The sequence below is a fragment of the Onychostruthus taczanowskii genome, unplaced genomic scaffold (genome assembly GCF_017590055.1).
Source record: "Onychostruthus taczanowskii isolate IOZ18803 unplaced genomic scaffold, ASM1759005v1 scaffold22, whole genome shotgun sequence".
NCBI classification, from domain to species: Eukaryota; Metazoa; Chordata; class Aves; order Passeriformes; family Passeridae; genus Onychostruthus; species Onychostruthus taczanowskii.
The window spans coordinates 7,981,113-7,997,122 of record NW_024499462.1 but is presented as its reverse complement, the minus strand read 5'-3'; the positions used below and the strand labels follow the sequence as shown (position 1 = coordinate 7,997,122).

At 43.6% G+C, this 16,010-nt stretch overlaps 1 protein-coding gene across 1 annotated transcript; it reads right to left on the bottom strand.

The window, feature by feature from the left end:
- Positions 1–10,128: 10,128 nt before the first annotated feature.
- LOC121336112 lies at positions 10,129–13,918 on the bottom strand. Its single transcript, XM_041404960.1, has 6 exons — positions 13,628–13,918; positions 13,239–13,318; positions 12,702–12,816; positions 11,931–12,037; positions 11,608–11,722; positions 10,129–10,743 (listed from the first exon to the last, which is right to left on the bottom strand). The coding sequence occupies exons 1-6, from the start codon at positions 13,689–13,691 to the stop codon at positions 10,556–10,558; spliced, it is 669 nt and encodes a 222-aa protein (XP_041260894.1). The 5' UTR covers positions 13,692–13,918; the 3' UTR covers positions 10,129–10,555.
- Positions 13,919–16,010: the final 2,092 nt, after the last annotated feature.

Below are 16,010 nucleotides of genomic sequence, written 5' to 3'. Positions count from 1 at the left end.
GCCTGATTTGTCTTTTAAACAAATGCCAGCCATAAAGAGGAAACTGTATCATGAAAGCAGAGGCCATTTTGTCTGTTTGTTAATCATTGCCACTGAGTGTCTTAATACTGCTGCCTATGGTTTCCTACTGCTGTTAGCCTGCTAATTTATTACAAAACCAAAAATTAGAGTTCTTGGCTGCATATCTAAAGTGACTTGCAGCCACAAGATCTTCCAGTACTCCTTTACCCACGAACCTCTAACTTTGTGTGTATTTTGCTCCCTTTTTGTGAGTTTCCCTCACCAAAACTCCCCATACAGACTCTCTGCTCAGCCCACGGTGTTTTGGCCACCCTCACCCCCAACAGGTGCCCTGAAAGAAGACACGAGCAGTGCAGCTGGGGTGGCACAGAGCCACCCTCCTTACATTCCCCACTGGAAAACTTCAGACTCAGCAGCTCTTTAGCCTTCATGCACCTCAAAAGTGGCAAACAGAAGCCACCTGTTCAGCAATTCCTAATCCCTTTTCTGACTCAAGGAGAACAAGGAGACCAAGTCCCCTGTCACATGGGATGTGTGTGGAAGAAAACACATGGGAGGCAACAGGAAAATTACTGGGCCTATGTGATTTAGGGAAAATCAGCAGAGCCATGACATGGCCAATTTTTTTAGGCTATATTGTCGTGAGATTCAGATACAGCTAATTCTGGGCACCACAAATGTGCTTGTCAGACCCTCATTGGGATTCCCACAGGGCCAAGGTTAGAGGATGCCAAGTGACTGAGCACTCATTGCAGAAGCTGCTCAGTCTCCACCATCCAGATTAAGCTAAAGGATTAATAGAAATCTTTCTTGGCTTTCTTGTTTGAGTCTGTTCGCCTACTAAAGGTGAGGATTCCCCAGGTTTAGATTCACAGCTGTGCAGTATAGCTGCACCCTCAGAGATGTCTGATTTGGATTTTTCCTTTTTCCAGGGCAGTTGACTTCAACATGAGGCAATGAAGGCTGTTCATCAGCTCCACGATGTGGTGCAAAGGCTGGCTGAGCACCTGGGGGTGCCTCCATAAAGACAAATTCCTGACTATGAGCCGCATTCATTCACACTGTGTTAGTCCCAGCTTGGTCACAGAAACCTGAGCAAGGACATGTCCAGCTCTAGAGCCAGATCAGCTCCTCTCACCCTCTGCAAGACAGGGAGAGAGAACAGCCAAAGTGTGGAAGGTAACAGGGGAGGGAAGGTGTGCTCACAGCTCATGTGAACCTGGGGGGCAGCAAAGAGGCTGCTTGGAGCCTTGCAGCTGTGCAGATCACTGCCATTCCAGAGCAGCAGCTTGCCATGAACAACACTGCTGCGCTGGCTTAAATTCAATTACAGGATTATTTTGGGCACATGGTCTCACCACCTGCTCTGTGACAAGGAATGGGTCTTCCTGGCCTTCTTTCAGCCCTCTGCTCGATGTCAGGGCCTGTGAATCATTCTTGCCATTATTCTCTGCAAACTAAGCTGCTTGTCTTCTAGGTATTAGGAAAATCAATGCAACAAGGTTGGTGTCAAACCAAGACACCTTTCTGCTTGAGCAGCCTGCAGCTGGTCCACCTCCACAGGTAGACTCAATTATTCACTCCAGCAGTACTTAAATCCTTCATCACAATGCATATTAAATTGGACCCTGTCTCCAAGAACTATGAAGTTATCTCAACATATGCAAAGATAAAACTCTTGTGAGCAAAGTCCTTTTTTTCCACGTCTCTGTTTAGCAAGTAAGGAGATCTACAAGCTGTTAACAAATGCCTTATTTCTGGACAGCACAGCCAAAATATAAAATACTGAATCCTATATCATGTAAGGTCTAGATAGACTCCTGTGTTAACCCAGTGGAAACAGGAACATAGAGGGGCAATGAGGACTCAGGAGTCTGTATGGCTCTGTTTCACTTTCAAACCCTATTCTTACTCACAAACACTTTACAGCTCACCAATATCTGCCTGCCCCCATCAGCTCACCTGTCCCGTCTTCAGCCTTGCATGACTCCTGTTGTGAAATTAACTCTGCCACGAGCACAAGGAAACAGGATCACAAGCATCATCTCATATAGTAATTTTCCACTCATCACATTCCAGTAAAGTTTAAGAAATGTTCAGTGATTGACATCAGCCTGAGAATGAAGCTGGACACACAGCCCACTGTCACCAAACATTTAAAGCCATGCTAAGTTTTTTATTCTATCCTGCTAATCTCCAGGGGGTCACAGAGTTATCTCAGAATGAAAGCTATTTGCAGGTGTGTGTCAAAGAAAGCATCTACCTTCAGTAGGTACTAGGATGAGGACACAGAACCCCAAAGTAAATGTTTGTCACTCTGCCAGAAGCTGCCACCTTCAACAACCCTGCTGACAGCAGGCAGGTCTGGAAACAGCAGTCTTGGCCTGAAAGGCAGATATTGGGTCAGCGTTTGGGCACCAAATTATTTCCTAAATCTAAATGAGATGGCTGTACAGCATCCTCTGATTTGTAGAAAGACAGGATTTCCCAAGGCTAGCAAGCCTTTTTTTCAAGAGCTGTTTTCTGAAACATTTGTAAGCTTATTTTAAAAGCTTAATCCACCCTATCCTAACTCTAAATATTAGTTGTACTTTTAAAAACTCACTATTGGACTTGTATTTACTAGTACTTGTGGATATTCTGGACCACCCAGCGTGCTGACAAGCCAAACTCTGTGATGTTCAATTTTCAGTCAATGGCATGCACTTTCCCACTTTTGATTGTAGGGTTACTTAATCCTAGTGGTGGTATTAGTAAAGTTAAAATTGTATTAATCTGAAGAGTTAGTAAAAAAACAGGATAAACAGGTTTCTCAGAAAGCAACTTAGCAAGGAATTTGATTTTAGCAAGATGAAATATTAGTGTCAAATATTGAGAGAGGTGGAAGTCACTTGACAAGTTCTGTGGGGAAACATTCTGCCTTGTATAGTGGAAAACACTATTAAATTATTTTACCCATCCCCCTGCCAAGAATTGTTCAGAAAATTGTTTTGAATTCATAAAAATATCCACCATGTGAAAAACTATTGACAGCTGTTATTTTCTGTGAAAATACCCTAGTTAGTATTTGTTTTCTGCTTTGTAAGAAACTGAAAAACCTATTGCTGGTTGTGTGGCTTTGAGGTCTAAGGGGATATCCTTGCAATCTGAAGCTCTGTACAGCCCTTTGGATGTATCCACTCCACCACAGATCCCTCCACAGACTTCTTTGTTCGATTTTTAATGCAGGCTGCAGTTTGGCCTTCGCATCTTCTCCTGTCAAGAGACAAGAGCCAGGTGCAGCACTGTGTTCAGGCAGCAGGGCCACTTCCCTGGGACTGTGTAGTGCCACCTCCACAGCAGCATGGAGAGAGCCAGAGCTGGCTTAGCAAAGCCTCTGAAGAGGAATTATGTGCACTTTATAGGACAGATACTGCAGCTGTGGCTTTTCAAACACTGCAGTAAAGCTAAGCTGTTAAGTAGCAAGCGGGCTGTTGAATATCCATAGGTGGAAGATAGTTGGGTGCATGAATAAACTTAGAGGCACCAGCCTTCATGCTCTGAAGGCTGCACACGTTGCTCACAATAATCAGCTAGAATGAGTTACTTATTAAGATTACTCACTTGTGAGTAAATAAGATGATTTACAAGGAAAGCCCAAGTGGTTTTCTGGTGAGAAACGGGCTCTCATTTTTCACTGCAGTGGCTGTCTCCTCTGAGGAGCAGCGGTCAGGGCAGAACGGCTTTCCTGGGAAGGCTGGTGCCACTTTAAGAGCACGAGTGGGAGGTGGTGGAGGCACGCTGTACAAACAAAACAAGGGCCTGAGCAGGCTGCAGCGCTCACCTGGGGCTCTGAGCCTGCCCTGTCCTGGCGCAGGTGGAAGAGCAGCCCTGGCAGCGCAGGATGGGCACCCGGAGAGAGCCCCGCAGCACACGCCGGGGGCGCTGAGCAGGTAGGACAGCACCGAAAATATCCAGGTGCCTGCTTTCTCAGGCTGACAAAGACAAAAATTTTCAACACAAATTCAACTGCTTCGATGCCTTTCTATAAAAAATAAGGGGGAAAACTAAATTATTTCTAATAAGGTTGTCAGCAGGGAAGAGTTGAAGAATATAGAGTTCCTAGTCACATAATTAATTTCAAGTGCAAAATAGTTAGAATTATGTTTGTAAGTGGACTGCATAAGGCAATCTTTATTCTCCTTCTACAGTTAGCACATCTCCAGCTTGTATAAGTTTATTCAAAAGTGTTTAAAATCTAAATATTTCAGAACCGAATATGTTTGTGACTCAGACGTAGGTATCTCCTCACATTCAAGAATCAGAAACCTAACAGATAAATGCTACAATGTGTTATCTATGAGAGCATAAAAGCATCTTTTTAGACAAAATGCAAAAATCTGAATTTATACATCCAGAAAAGTATGATTTAAGTAGCAACTGAGAAACTCCTCTTGCAGTTTTAACTTTTATTGTAGTCACCTGATTACAATTACTTTTGGAAGTGAGGTGAAACTAAGGGCTTGATCAGCTTAATCACAATAGTTTGCTATGCTAGTTTTGTCTATTAAAGAATCTGTCTTCATCATAATTTTTGTTTTAAAAATCTTCCCCCAGGTTTCATACATTTAATTTCTGCACCCAATTTTCACATTAAGAGATTTTAAGCTTGATTTGTATCCTGCAGTGTCTTTACTCACTGAAAGATAAATACATACAGATTTGACTTAAAAATAATCAGACTAATCTGCTTCCTACCTTATAAAGGCTGAAATATTTTAAATAATGAATACTTGAATATTTTAATTAAAATTTTAATTACTTGTAGAGGGAGATATTTATAACAAATTCAGTGAAAATTCTGTTTATATTTTAATGATTCTGAATGCTTTCATACACTCTTGATTTGAAAGGCTTGGTCCTCTAGAGGCCAAAGCAGCATTATTGGACCTTTCTAAGGTTTTACATATTTGAAATGCAGCCTTTTCTCTAAGGTACCAAACTCATTAATTTGATTTCTGGTTCTTACAGGAGTTCTAAGTGACAATTTTAACTTGCAGTGTAGTTATCTCTCTATCATCGCCCTCTTTCCAAGTCCATCACTGCGCCAGACATCCAGACCTGAGAATTTTTCCCATTGCTTCCTCTGTTTGCAGCGCACAGTCAGGGGGGTGGCAGAGGAATAACTCACCCTCCTGCCGTGGCACAGGGTTGCCAGGCACGCTGCAGCAGCAGTGACCTCTCGGAAAGCAGCCATGGGGAATGATCTTGGAGTGCTAACAGGAAGCTCACTCAGAGAACAAGCACCCAGGAGCACTTGTTTTCCCCACTTGAAGGGCAAATATTTATATCACTGAGTGGAAAATGAAGCAGAACAAGTTCGTTGTTGTTGTTGGTTTACCCCTTTCAGCTTGTTCTTCCTTTAGAATAAGTGTGTGCCTGGGAGCAGAGTGGTCACACCCCTGCACGGTGGGAAGTGCTGAAGCCACTGGGAGCCCATCTGTGTGTGTGACTGAGCAGCTCTCAGGTGCAGACAATAAAACCCTTCCCCACATAAACACCTATCTTCTACACCTGTTTGTAGAAGATTCTGGAATTTCAGTATAGTCCATGTGGTTTTATCTGATATAATTTATAGCAGAATCTAGTTACAATTTTTATACAATTAAAACTTATATAAAGATATCACTAATAATCTTTAATAGTTCAGATATATTGTTTTGTATTTTATACAAATTTTACATTGCTTTGTACTACTGATTGTGGTTTTTTATCCAATCTGACTGTATTCATCTCCACCAAAGCAAGAACTGAGCCCTGTCACTTGATTTCACAAAGACAAGTCTTTGACTGACATTAAGTGCTCTAGCTACTAATCAGAATATCTTCCTAGAAACAAAAGAAAGTATAAATATTCGCTGATATAAAACAGATCTTGCAGACTTCAATCCCTTCTGCCATTTGGTGGCTGCATTTACAATTTCACTGGGCTGCCAAAGTTTTTAAAACTTTTTTTTCTGTCCTCAGAGTTCAGCCAGTAGTACTAGGTCTGTGACTTTCAAGGCACAAAGTAAAAATTATCATATGATAGCCAATAATTCTGTAGTTTGGAGGCCAATAAATTATATAAATACATGCTATTTCAGATACCAGTTCCTCTTTTAGCCCTATGCAATACATTTTCAAAAAAAACTCAAGCGAGAGCAAGTTACAGACTGGGAGGCCACCACCTCCCACAGGCATCTTGCTCAAGGGAACTTCTCAAGTTACCATAACTAAAGTTCTCTAAGATTCAGAGGGGGTTGTCTTGAACCTTCACACCATTTCTGTAGACTGCAAATAAGCCTTTTTCTTTTTTTTTTTTTTTCCTACAGCGTTGCTACCTTCTGCATTTGTCTTCATTGCACATTGAGGAAGTGCAATTCCCCCTACCCAGATGCAATAGTGGGATAAATATATCTGGGGGTTTTGTAAGGTTTTCCCTACTGGTAGTTCTCTAAAATCAAAATATTCATGTGTAATTTCGAGGGGGCGGGGGAAACAAAATTAGCAGAGAAAAGGAACTGTCTTTTAACCTAGCAAAGATTACATCCACTAGAGCAGGCAGGAAAAGGTTGTCACAGGAAAGGTGAGACTATCACACAGCAGGGCCAGAGGTCAGAGCACATAAACACACACAAAATCAAGCAGCTGCTCTGTAGAAAACAGCCACAGAGCACAGCCCTCTTCAGGGAATGAGCCTGGTGGGCAGCATTCCAGCTCCAGCCACCCTCCTGCCACAGGTATGTGGCTTCACTGCTAAGAAGAGAGCAGCTGAGTGCTCCAGGGAGCTCCAGCTGCATCCTCTGTGCTTTTTCTGTGCTTGTAAGATTTAAGATCAATCCAACTAGAACGCAACACAGCAGCCAAGGAGATCTCCATCAGGACTCTGCTGATGGATAGCTAGGTTTCCTGCAGGATATCATGGCCTGAATCCAACAAGATTTGTTACTAGACATATACTGGTAACACAAAAAATGAGCTAATGGCAGTTTTAACACTGTCATGTACACAATTGCTGGAAATTATTCAAATTTTCTACTCTGCTTAGACATAAATACTCTATCAACCCAGTTTCCATCTTCACCTTCACATAAAGGTGAGGATTTAGTAACAACACAGTAAAAACACAGTAAAGCACATGCTTGGACAAACCTGAGACCTCCTCTGGTGAGTTGTAGTCCCAATTCCCACAGCAAAGGCAGCACTGCAGCCCCTCAGAAAAGCTCCTCACTACTGGCACAAGGGACTGGGGAGAAAAAAAAACCTCTTCAGGCCCTGGCACCTCATTTATTCACTGTACAGCTTTCACGTGTGTGAGTCCAGGAAGAGGACTTGCCCTCCTGGTGACTGTCAGGTGTGTAGGTCCTGTGGCAGGAATTGCACTGAACACCGCATTCCCTAGGACACATCTGTTGACACTTAGCAGAATCAACACAAATTAACTCCTTCCTAAGCACCCTGCTCTTTCTGAAGCCTTGTACATGGAAAAAGATAAAATATGCATTCTGATGGCTGTTCAATTTCCAGTTCTCCTTTCCATCATGTTCTTCTCTTTTCAGCTTTAGCTTTGATACATGTCAGTATAGCAGTCATTTTGTGTAATGATGCTCTAAGTAGGAGAGGAGAGCCTTAAAAATCAAAATTCTAAAGAGACAGTCTTACCCAAGGGTTAGGGACAGTGCTTTAGGGTGGACAGGGTGTCTTACACCAGCATCAACAACTGCACTGAGCCAAGGGAGAAAGGCAGGCTGATGATCTATAGAGGCTCCTGAGGGCACACACAGAGAGAGAAAGAGCAGGAGCTGTTCTGGGGTCTGCAGCCCAGGAAGTGGGTTTATTTTTTGGGCTGAGAAAGGAATAGGCCAAAGAGCTGACACCCCTATGCTGGCTGAAGCAAACCTATCTATTCAGACATAATTCCTGTTTGGAAGTAAATAACGCAGCATATATTTTGCTTTACAGCTTCAGAGACTCTGGACATGGAGGAGACGATGGTGGAAACAATCCTGGCCCCATGGGAAATCCTGCTGGTCATTTTTGCTGCGGTGCTGGTGATGAGTTTGCTGATGCTGCTGCCCCCCGCTGCCGTGGTGGTCTGGAGGATGAGGCGTGTGCCGCAGATCTCGCTGCAGGGCTCCGTGTGAGCCAGCCCTGCTCCCACCAGTGCCCTGGCAGGATGGTCACACTGAGAGCATCTCTCAGGGTCCCTCTCACTGCCTGTGACCCACCCAAAAACAGTGGGTCTGCCAGTCTGCTGCTGCGAAGTTCCTGTGAAAAGAGAGCGTGTGTGGTTGTGTCGCCGTGAGCACAGCTCTCGGCACTTCGCCTTCCGTGTTTTGGCTGGGTTGTAATTGCTGCTCTGGGCTCTTCTCTTGTGTTATAATGGATTGAAAGAGAAGCACTCTATTCCCTTAATTAAAATCAGGAAAGCCTCCCTCTCTATAGGTGAATATTACCGAAGCCTTTAGCTGACTGACACTTATGCAGGTGGATTTATCCAAAGCTTGCAGGGAGGCAGTGGTTTAGTCTGGTTGTATTGCAAAACCTAAAAATAAATAATAAAATTTCGGATATTGTTTCAAGAAATAAGCCTCCCCTGCTTCTGTTGTTTGATCTGGAATCTTAATGGTTTAAAATATTCTTAAATTCTTTCCTTCTATATGAATTTTCCTCTCTCCTCAACCCCCTAGTGGCAGAACAAACCCAATCCTGGGAGCAGAGCAGGAGCACGAGGAATGGTCCTATGCTCAGAGAGGCCAGACACCAACAAGAAGATAATGCAAACACACAGCAACCATTTACATGAATGAAATTATGCAAATGTACTCTGGGAAATAACAGGATTAAATTCACTTTAGTTTTTAACTGTGTCATATTGGCTTATTGAGTCAACTCCCTCTCTTATAGATACATAAGAACTCAGGTGGTGGGAATAGAACAAAACTTCTCTGCAAGTTTCTGATAAAACACCCCAGCAACACCCCAGCAATCTCCAGTTTAATATAAGGTTCGTAACAGATGATAATTAAAGCTTTGCAGCCTAATTCTTCCACACTGTGTGACACTCACTATGAGGATTTAAGACCCACAAATGAAAGTTTCTGCTAGTTTACAGGCTTCATTTCCTCATGAAAAAAAATACGAGTAACTTTTCTTTTCTTTTGTTGGTTGGTCTGAAAAGTCAGTAGAATAGATTAACAAAATTGAGAGAAAAAATGGGGTTTAGCACCAGTATAAAAATTATACTGCAAACTACTCCAGCTATTTTACATGAGCATTGGTTGATAATGATTTGGCTGGAAAGACTGAAAAACATTATAATTTCATTTGATAGGGATCATTTGTTTGCCATAAATAAATAAATAAATAGATAGAAACAAAACCCAGTGATTCAAAACTCATTATTTTTCTTTAAGACTGGAACACTTTTGTCTGCAACAAAATGACTTAATTTATTGCCACATGGTTTATAAGCAGCCAAAGCAGCCAACTCATCCCTTTTCTGATGTAATTATCTGTTCCACTCATTGTCATATGACTGTCTGCTTCTGGGCCCTAAAGCAGCTGGGGTTATTTATGGGGTTTTTTGCTTGTAATGACTCGATTCTGAGCCTGAAATATGTCTGTAAATATATATATTTGAATGATTTATCTGATTAATGAGGTAAAGGTCAATTTTATATCATGTACCACAAAACTATGCAGTCTATGTCTGAGAGCTCAACAGAAATAGGGAAAAGGTAGAAAAGGGAAAGGAAACACAAACAGATTAGCTGTCTGTCTTCAGATCTACAGCTTCACTGTTTGCTCAACAGAAGAAAATTAAAATATTACCTCAAGCACAGATTCCACTGAAAACCAAGCAAGCAGCAACTAAATTTCTTGTTTATATTTCACAATAAATCACATGCACATTGTTTGGTAGCTACAGCTCCACAAATAAGCTGGATCACAAGTGCTAAATTGCCTTTGATCTTCACTTTCACTTAGTGCCAGGTGGACAATGGACAGGTTTTCTGCTGCTGTTCTAAGCCCCAATCAAGCAAGCAAGTGAATAAAGTCTTATACCTCTACAGCCAGGAGCTGTTGCCACTTACACAGCTTTAATGGTCATCAGAGCAATGCTAGTGATTAACTGGCAGCTGTAAAAGTGACAGGAGTACGGCCCTTTCTCAGTAAAGAAGACCCCTGACACAGGACAATTTCTGACAACAATCAGTTATATTATCTGCAGAGAGCCTGAAGAAGTTAAGCCAATAGGAGGGCATCCATTAAAAACTGTAGATCTTATTTAATTCCAGCTAGACAAATTAAAGCCATAAAAGTGATCTTCTTTCTTTGAAACTCCCCTGCCACGAGCTGCGGGATTAGATTTACCCTCTATATCCGTTCCCCAAGGCTGAGGTCATGACTGTGATCTCCAGACCTGTGTTCACACGTGCTAGCTGTGATTCCAATGCTCTGCCTGTGCTGCCCAGGCGCAGCCAGAGGCTGGGCTGTGCTCAGGCTGCCGCTAGTAGCCACAGGTGACACAGTCAGCCCCCTGGTCCCGGCCGGAGCCGTCGATGCCGCGCTCGCCAATCTCCTGGAGGAAGATGTTCAGCTGCTCTGCCTGAGCCTCAGGGAAGGCCAGAGTGCGCACACAGGTGCTGTTGCTGGGGAAATAGGCAGATTTAGCTCCACTGACGGCCACCTCGGAGGCTGGAAAAGATCAAAGATGACAAAAAGTTAATAAATAAATAAATAAATAAAGAAGCAGCTGAATTCTCCTTAGCTTAGCTTTGTCCTGATCTTTGAACGTGCGCTGGCATTCTAATTTTTTAAACTAAAGTCTCCAACTTGGAATAAAAGTGCCCAGATGATTGCTTGCTTTTATTAAGCCTTGGAAAACAGCCAGCAACTGCTCTAGCAACTAGGCACTGCCAACAGTAAAATATTTTCTATTAAGCATAGGAGAGATAGGGTGGCCTTTTTGTGCATCTATATGCACACTCATTTTTAAATTAAGGCAATAACAACAGAGTCATACAGCCTGCTTTGGGTCACAGATTGAGCAATGGACACAATGGGAGCAGTCTTACTGTCCTTGGGCTGCCATGAAGATGGCAGCACTGCTGGCTGGGGCCCAGCTGCTGGCTTTTATTGTGTGTACATACAGGTGTTGGCCAATTTGCTGAGATTATTCAACTATTACTGCAATATAAACATTTTTATGTCCTATTGCTATCTGTCCAGTGGGTCACACAACCCTTGTGCAACACGGGGTTTGTGTCAGGGTGATACCAATTTACTGGGGTTTTTTTTTAAAAACAGGTCCATCTTCCCACAAAAATTTGCATAAATGCCTTATTTGGTACCCCAAGATGAAAGAGCAGTGTCTTCATGAGAGTATTAAAGCTAATGTGTTTCCTTGCTCATCAGTTTCTCAGCTCAGCACTGGCTCTCACAATGTCACACATGACAAGGCTGTCATGAAAAGAGAAATTTTTCTTTCCTCCTATTTTTTTGAACAAAGGAGAGGCAGCCTTGTGTCCCCATGAACAGATATATCTGAGAAGCACTCACGGTTGCAGACTGCCAGTGCCTTCTCCCCGACAAGCTGCGTGGTCCAGGAAAAGCCCGTGGCATTGCCACACATTTCATACAGCCTGCTTCTCCTGAGGAACTGGAAGTCATAGCCCTTGGGAGGGAGAAAATAAACAAGCACTGTCTTAGGGTACGTCATGGTAGCTGCAAGAGGAAGAAACAGGGCAGGTAAATACAAACACTACAACCTCTCCCAGCCCTGAGGGATATTAAAAAAGTACAGCAAGCAAAATTAGGCTTTACCAAATAAGCATTTGTAAGGGAAGGAAAAGTTGCAGCCATATATAAGGCAGGAATGTTACCTTGTTGCACATGGGTTTGCAGTACTGAGTGTTGTCAATGGTCACACACACCAGCCCCCCGTTTTTTGGGGGCACTGGGCGTGGGCATGGAGGCAGCTGCTTGCAAACTTTTGGGTGGATAAAAAGAGAAGAGAGCAAGAAAACAGTATATCAGAGTGAAAGTGGGTATAAAAGCTTCCCCTTCCCAGGCAAATTCATTGACCTGTCTCCAGCCACTGACATCATCAAAGCACGCATTTTTGGTTGTTTAAAACTTTTTCATCCCCCCACTTTTTTTTTTTTTTTTAACTGGTTTTTTTTTTTTTTTTTTGGCCACACCCACAGAATTTTCCCCTCACTTGTCACTGAGACTGCAGGGTCAGCCCCAGTTACACTTTAGAAGCAGCTCACTGTGGCATTCGCAGCACTGACATTCAGTGGCCAAAACTATCCAAATATTTCTTGGAAAAATATGACTGGCATGGCAGCTCCAAGGCAGCACAGAGGCTGTGGCTGGAGGGCAGAGCAGGCCCTGCTGGCCCTGTGACTGTGCTGCTGCTCAGCGCCAGTGCTGGGCTGCAGGGACAGCAGGACCCCCTGTTTGTGCTGCTGTGCCTCCCCAGTCCCAGTGCTCCCTGTTACTGAGACATCTTTTATATTTTGCCTCTCCTCCCCTGAAGAAATGCAGACACTTGGTTCATTCTGTAGTAGAAAAAATTCCCTTTGTGCTTCTCCTCTGCCACTTTGTTCAACGCCCAGCAAAGGGGAGGGTTGGTTCAGGAGGGGCCTCACATTGCTCCTGAACAGGGCGCAGCAGATCAAGAGTTTCTTGCAGTGTCCAGGCCAGGAAATTGATTGAAGTTTTTTCACCCTCGGCAATAATTTCAGGCAAGCATTCTGAATATTTCTGTGGAGATAGGGGAGAAAAAGTCTAAGTTGAAAAGGAAAGACTTTGGAGCGTTAGAATTAACCTATCTGTGAACATATGTAAATAAAGAAGGTCATGTATTTCTAAGTAGCTACTGTTATTTATCTCATTATACTGCTTATATTCAAGCCACTTTACATATTTGGAGCAGGGCCAAACTGGAAAATATATCTACAAGGACAGTTTTTGGACTAGCAGCAGCAGGACCAAAGTTGTGGTAAGTCAGATGACACTAATGTTTTTCTGCTCTTGCGTGTGGCTCCCCTCCCCAGCACGTACTTTGTACATTGCCAAAGCAGTACACGAGTTGTGCTTGCCCAGCCAGCGCAGGCAGACACAGGAGGAGCCCACCAGCACAGGAGGTGGGTGCAGAACAGACCCTGGGTCAGCCAGCCTCTTACCTTGAGACTCCCGTTCACATCATCTATGGTTGCACTTTTGCATTCACTTTGATCGGCAGCAGCCCTGATTTCAGTAAAATCTAAAAGGCAAGCAGAAGCAGGTACTTAGCTAGATCATAGTCCCTCCTGACACATGAACAAATACCACTTGTGCAGAGGAAGTGTCCTTCTATCCTGCTTCTATCCTACCCCACAGTCCGAGTACCAGCTTGTACACCTGAGGTGATCAGGGTTCAAATCTGAATAATCTGTACAAATACTCATTTGTTGGAAACAGCAATGTGAGCACCTGTTCAGGGCCACTCAGGGCTGGGTTCCCTAGCAGGCCCTTCATTTCTCTAAGACAGCCCTATTTAAATAATTGTTAGTCATATTCAAGAACATCTTACCTGCAAGAAGAATCGCTAAACTTAGAACAATCAGTGTTTTCCAGGGGAGGCAGAGGCCGAACATTTCTGTCTGCAGGAGATCACAGGTAATTACTTGCTGCTTGTGGTGCCTAAGAGCAGAAGCCCTGCAGTCAGGCACAGAGCTGCGTGTGTGGTGGCTGGCTGTTCACCCTGTGCCTCACTCCTCAGCAGTGCTGTGGTCAGGGATTAGGGGAGGCACACATTGCCCCACTTGCCGGGAAGCCCAAGGAGAGCTTGCCAGAACGCTCTGGGGGAGGGCAGGGGCATGTTCTCGTCAGGGCAGTGAGGCAGCCTGGCTGCCAGCTCCACCAGGAAATTTTCAGATTAACGGCTTTACTGTAAACATGTTTAGTGTGTGCACATTCTTGCATGCTCTGGCTCTCTCACCACCTTCCCATCTGTCTGTGTTTGCCTCTCTCACACACACACACACACACACATACACTTTGATAAAGAAGACATAATCATGCCTTATAATAATAGCTCAGAACATCAAATGACAACAGATTTGAATCAATGGGTTATGGTCTGTGTCCTGTAGCATCCAAAGTTTTGCTAATTTTTTTTTTTTTTTTTGATGAAGCCATGAACCTCACGTGCTTAAATCCATTTATGGGAAGAGCTGAAGAGGTAGCAAAGTTGCCACAAAAGTTCCACCTTTTCTACTCTGCACATTTACTAACAGATTAATCCAATTGTCCGAGGGGTGCCTGACCCATGTGCGCAATGCAGGGCTCAGAGTCACAGCCTGTCACACATCTGCACTCACTGCCAAGCCTCGGGCCAGCCTCACCTTCCTGCCGGCCAGCTGGGCACACACACACCCCTCTCCTCTCCAACAAACCTTTAATGGTTGTTATTGTCACCACCTGAGCAGAACTGTTCCTTTTGTCTGCAGGTGTTTCTTTTTGTGGAGCACAGACATTTCTATTTGCAGTGTTATGAAGCACATTTATTAGCACATTTATTTCTTTCTTAATTAATTATAAATTATTTTAATTTTATTTTTTATTAATTTGGTTTTATTAATTTTTAATTCACTTGCTTCTGCTGGTTGTAGTGTACCACATTATGACCTGGAGCTCCAAACAGCTTACCTTTCTGAGGCTGACACACACATATTCCATATTCCTTGGAAGATAAACAATATGCAGCTAGGAAAGCAGTCCCTGGGAAATCTTTGCCAACTCATTCTCTAAGATGCAGGTGGTCTTTAAGATATTTTTCTGCCAAAATGTACCCAGGTGGGTACCCAACGAGGCCCACTGATTAATGTGGCAAGTCCTTGAGAGATCAGAAGGTACACATAAACCTGTTTATCTCAACTTACACAGAGCACATTAGCATAATTAATAAAAGTGGAGAGACCTCTGGCTTGACTAGATAGAAACTGTGTTTATGACATACTTGAAAGGAAGAAATGGCAGCTTTTTCTTTAATGTTCATCACAGGCACTTTCTTTCCACCACCGCATGTTTTCGGGCGGCGCTGTATGAAGACATTTATTTAGGAGATAAACACGGGGTGGCAGCACTTCTCCAGCGCAGATTAATCAGAACGCTGGCTAAAAGCATTAAGTCCCTTTTGGGGGCCATACACAGGCAACCCTTGAATTGGAGGGTTAAGTGGTTGCCTACTGACAAACAAAACTATTAGAGAAGATAAACGTGGTCTCACACCCTCCCAGTTTAAACAAATCTGTGCCTAACTCAGGCATTTGCAAAGAGTAGTTTGCCACCGTGGAGGACAATACAGCACATGGGCACAGAGACCTCCTTGTCCTCAGTCTTGGCCATGTCCCGGCCACCTGCAGCAGTGACCATGACCTGTGGGCAGGAACACCGGGCACCGGGAGCAGCCCTGCAGCCATCGGGAGCAGCAATGCAGCTATGGGAGCAGCCCTGCAGCCATGGGAGCAGCAATGCAGCTATGGGAGCAGCCCTGCAGCCACCCAGTGCCGGCACAGCCCCACTCCACAGCTGGGCACACGCCCCGAGCCGGTGCCAGCCCTCCAGGGGACACTGCTCCAAATGTAACCTTTGTCTGGTGAAGTTTTAAAGTTCTTTCTTTCAGCTATATTTTATTCCCAGTCTATATCCAACATAGAAAGGCGTGCAATAACCCTGATGCTTGGGAACAAAAATGATTAAAAAATACTGTATAGCACAAACCTAAGAGTTACAAATAAAAATCTAATGCTTATTCACTGAATTTCTGTTAGTCACAGGGACTAAAGAGTGATCATACACGTCTTAACAGGGAAATGCATATAACAATTTCAAAATCAAATTTAATTATTTTGGTAAACTAGAAGCAGCTGAGTTGAGATGGACCATTTTACAGCAGCATTAAAAAAAAAAAA

Bases quoted from the DNA above. Each gene is read 5' to 3' on its own strand.
- LOC121336112 (XM_041404960.1), bottom strand. From the start codon at position 13,691: ATGTTCGGCCTCTGCCTCCCCTGGAAAACACTGATTGTTCTAAGTTTA. The intron at 13,319-13,627 runs GTAAGATGTTCT...CTTGCCTTTTAG, and splicing joins TTTAGCGATTCTTCTTGCAG to ATTTTACTGAAATCAGGGCT. The intron at 10,744-11,607 runs GTGAGTGCTTCT...GATCTTTTCCAG, and splicing joins GGCACTGGCAGTCTGCAACC to CCTCCGAGGTGGCCGTCAGT.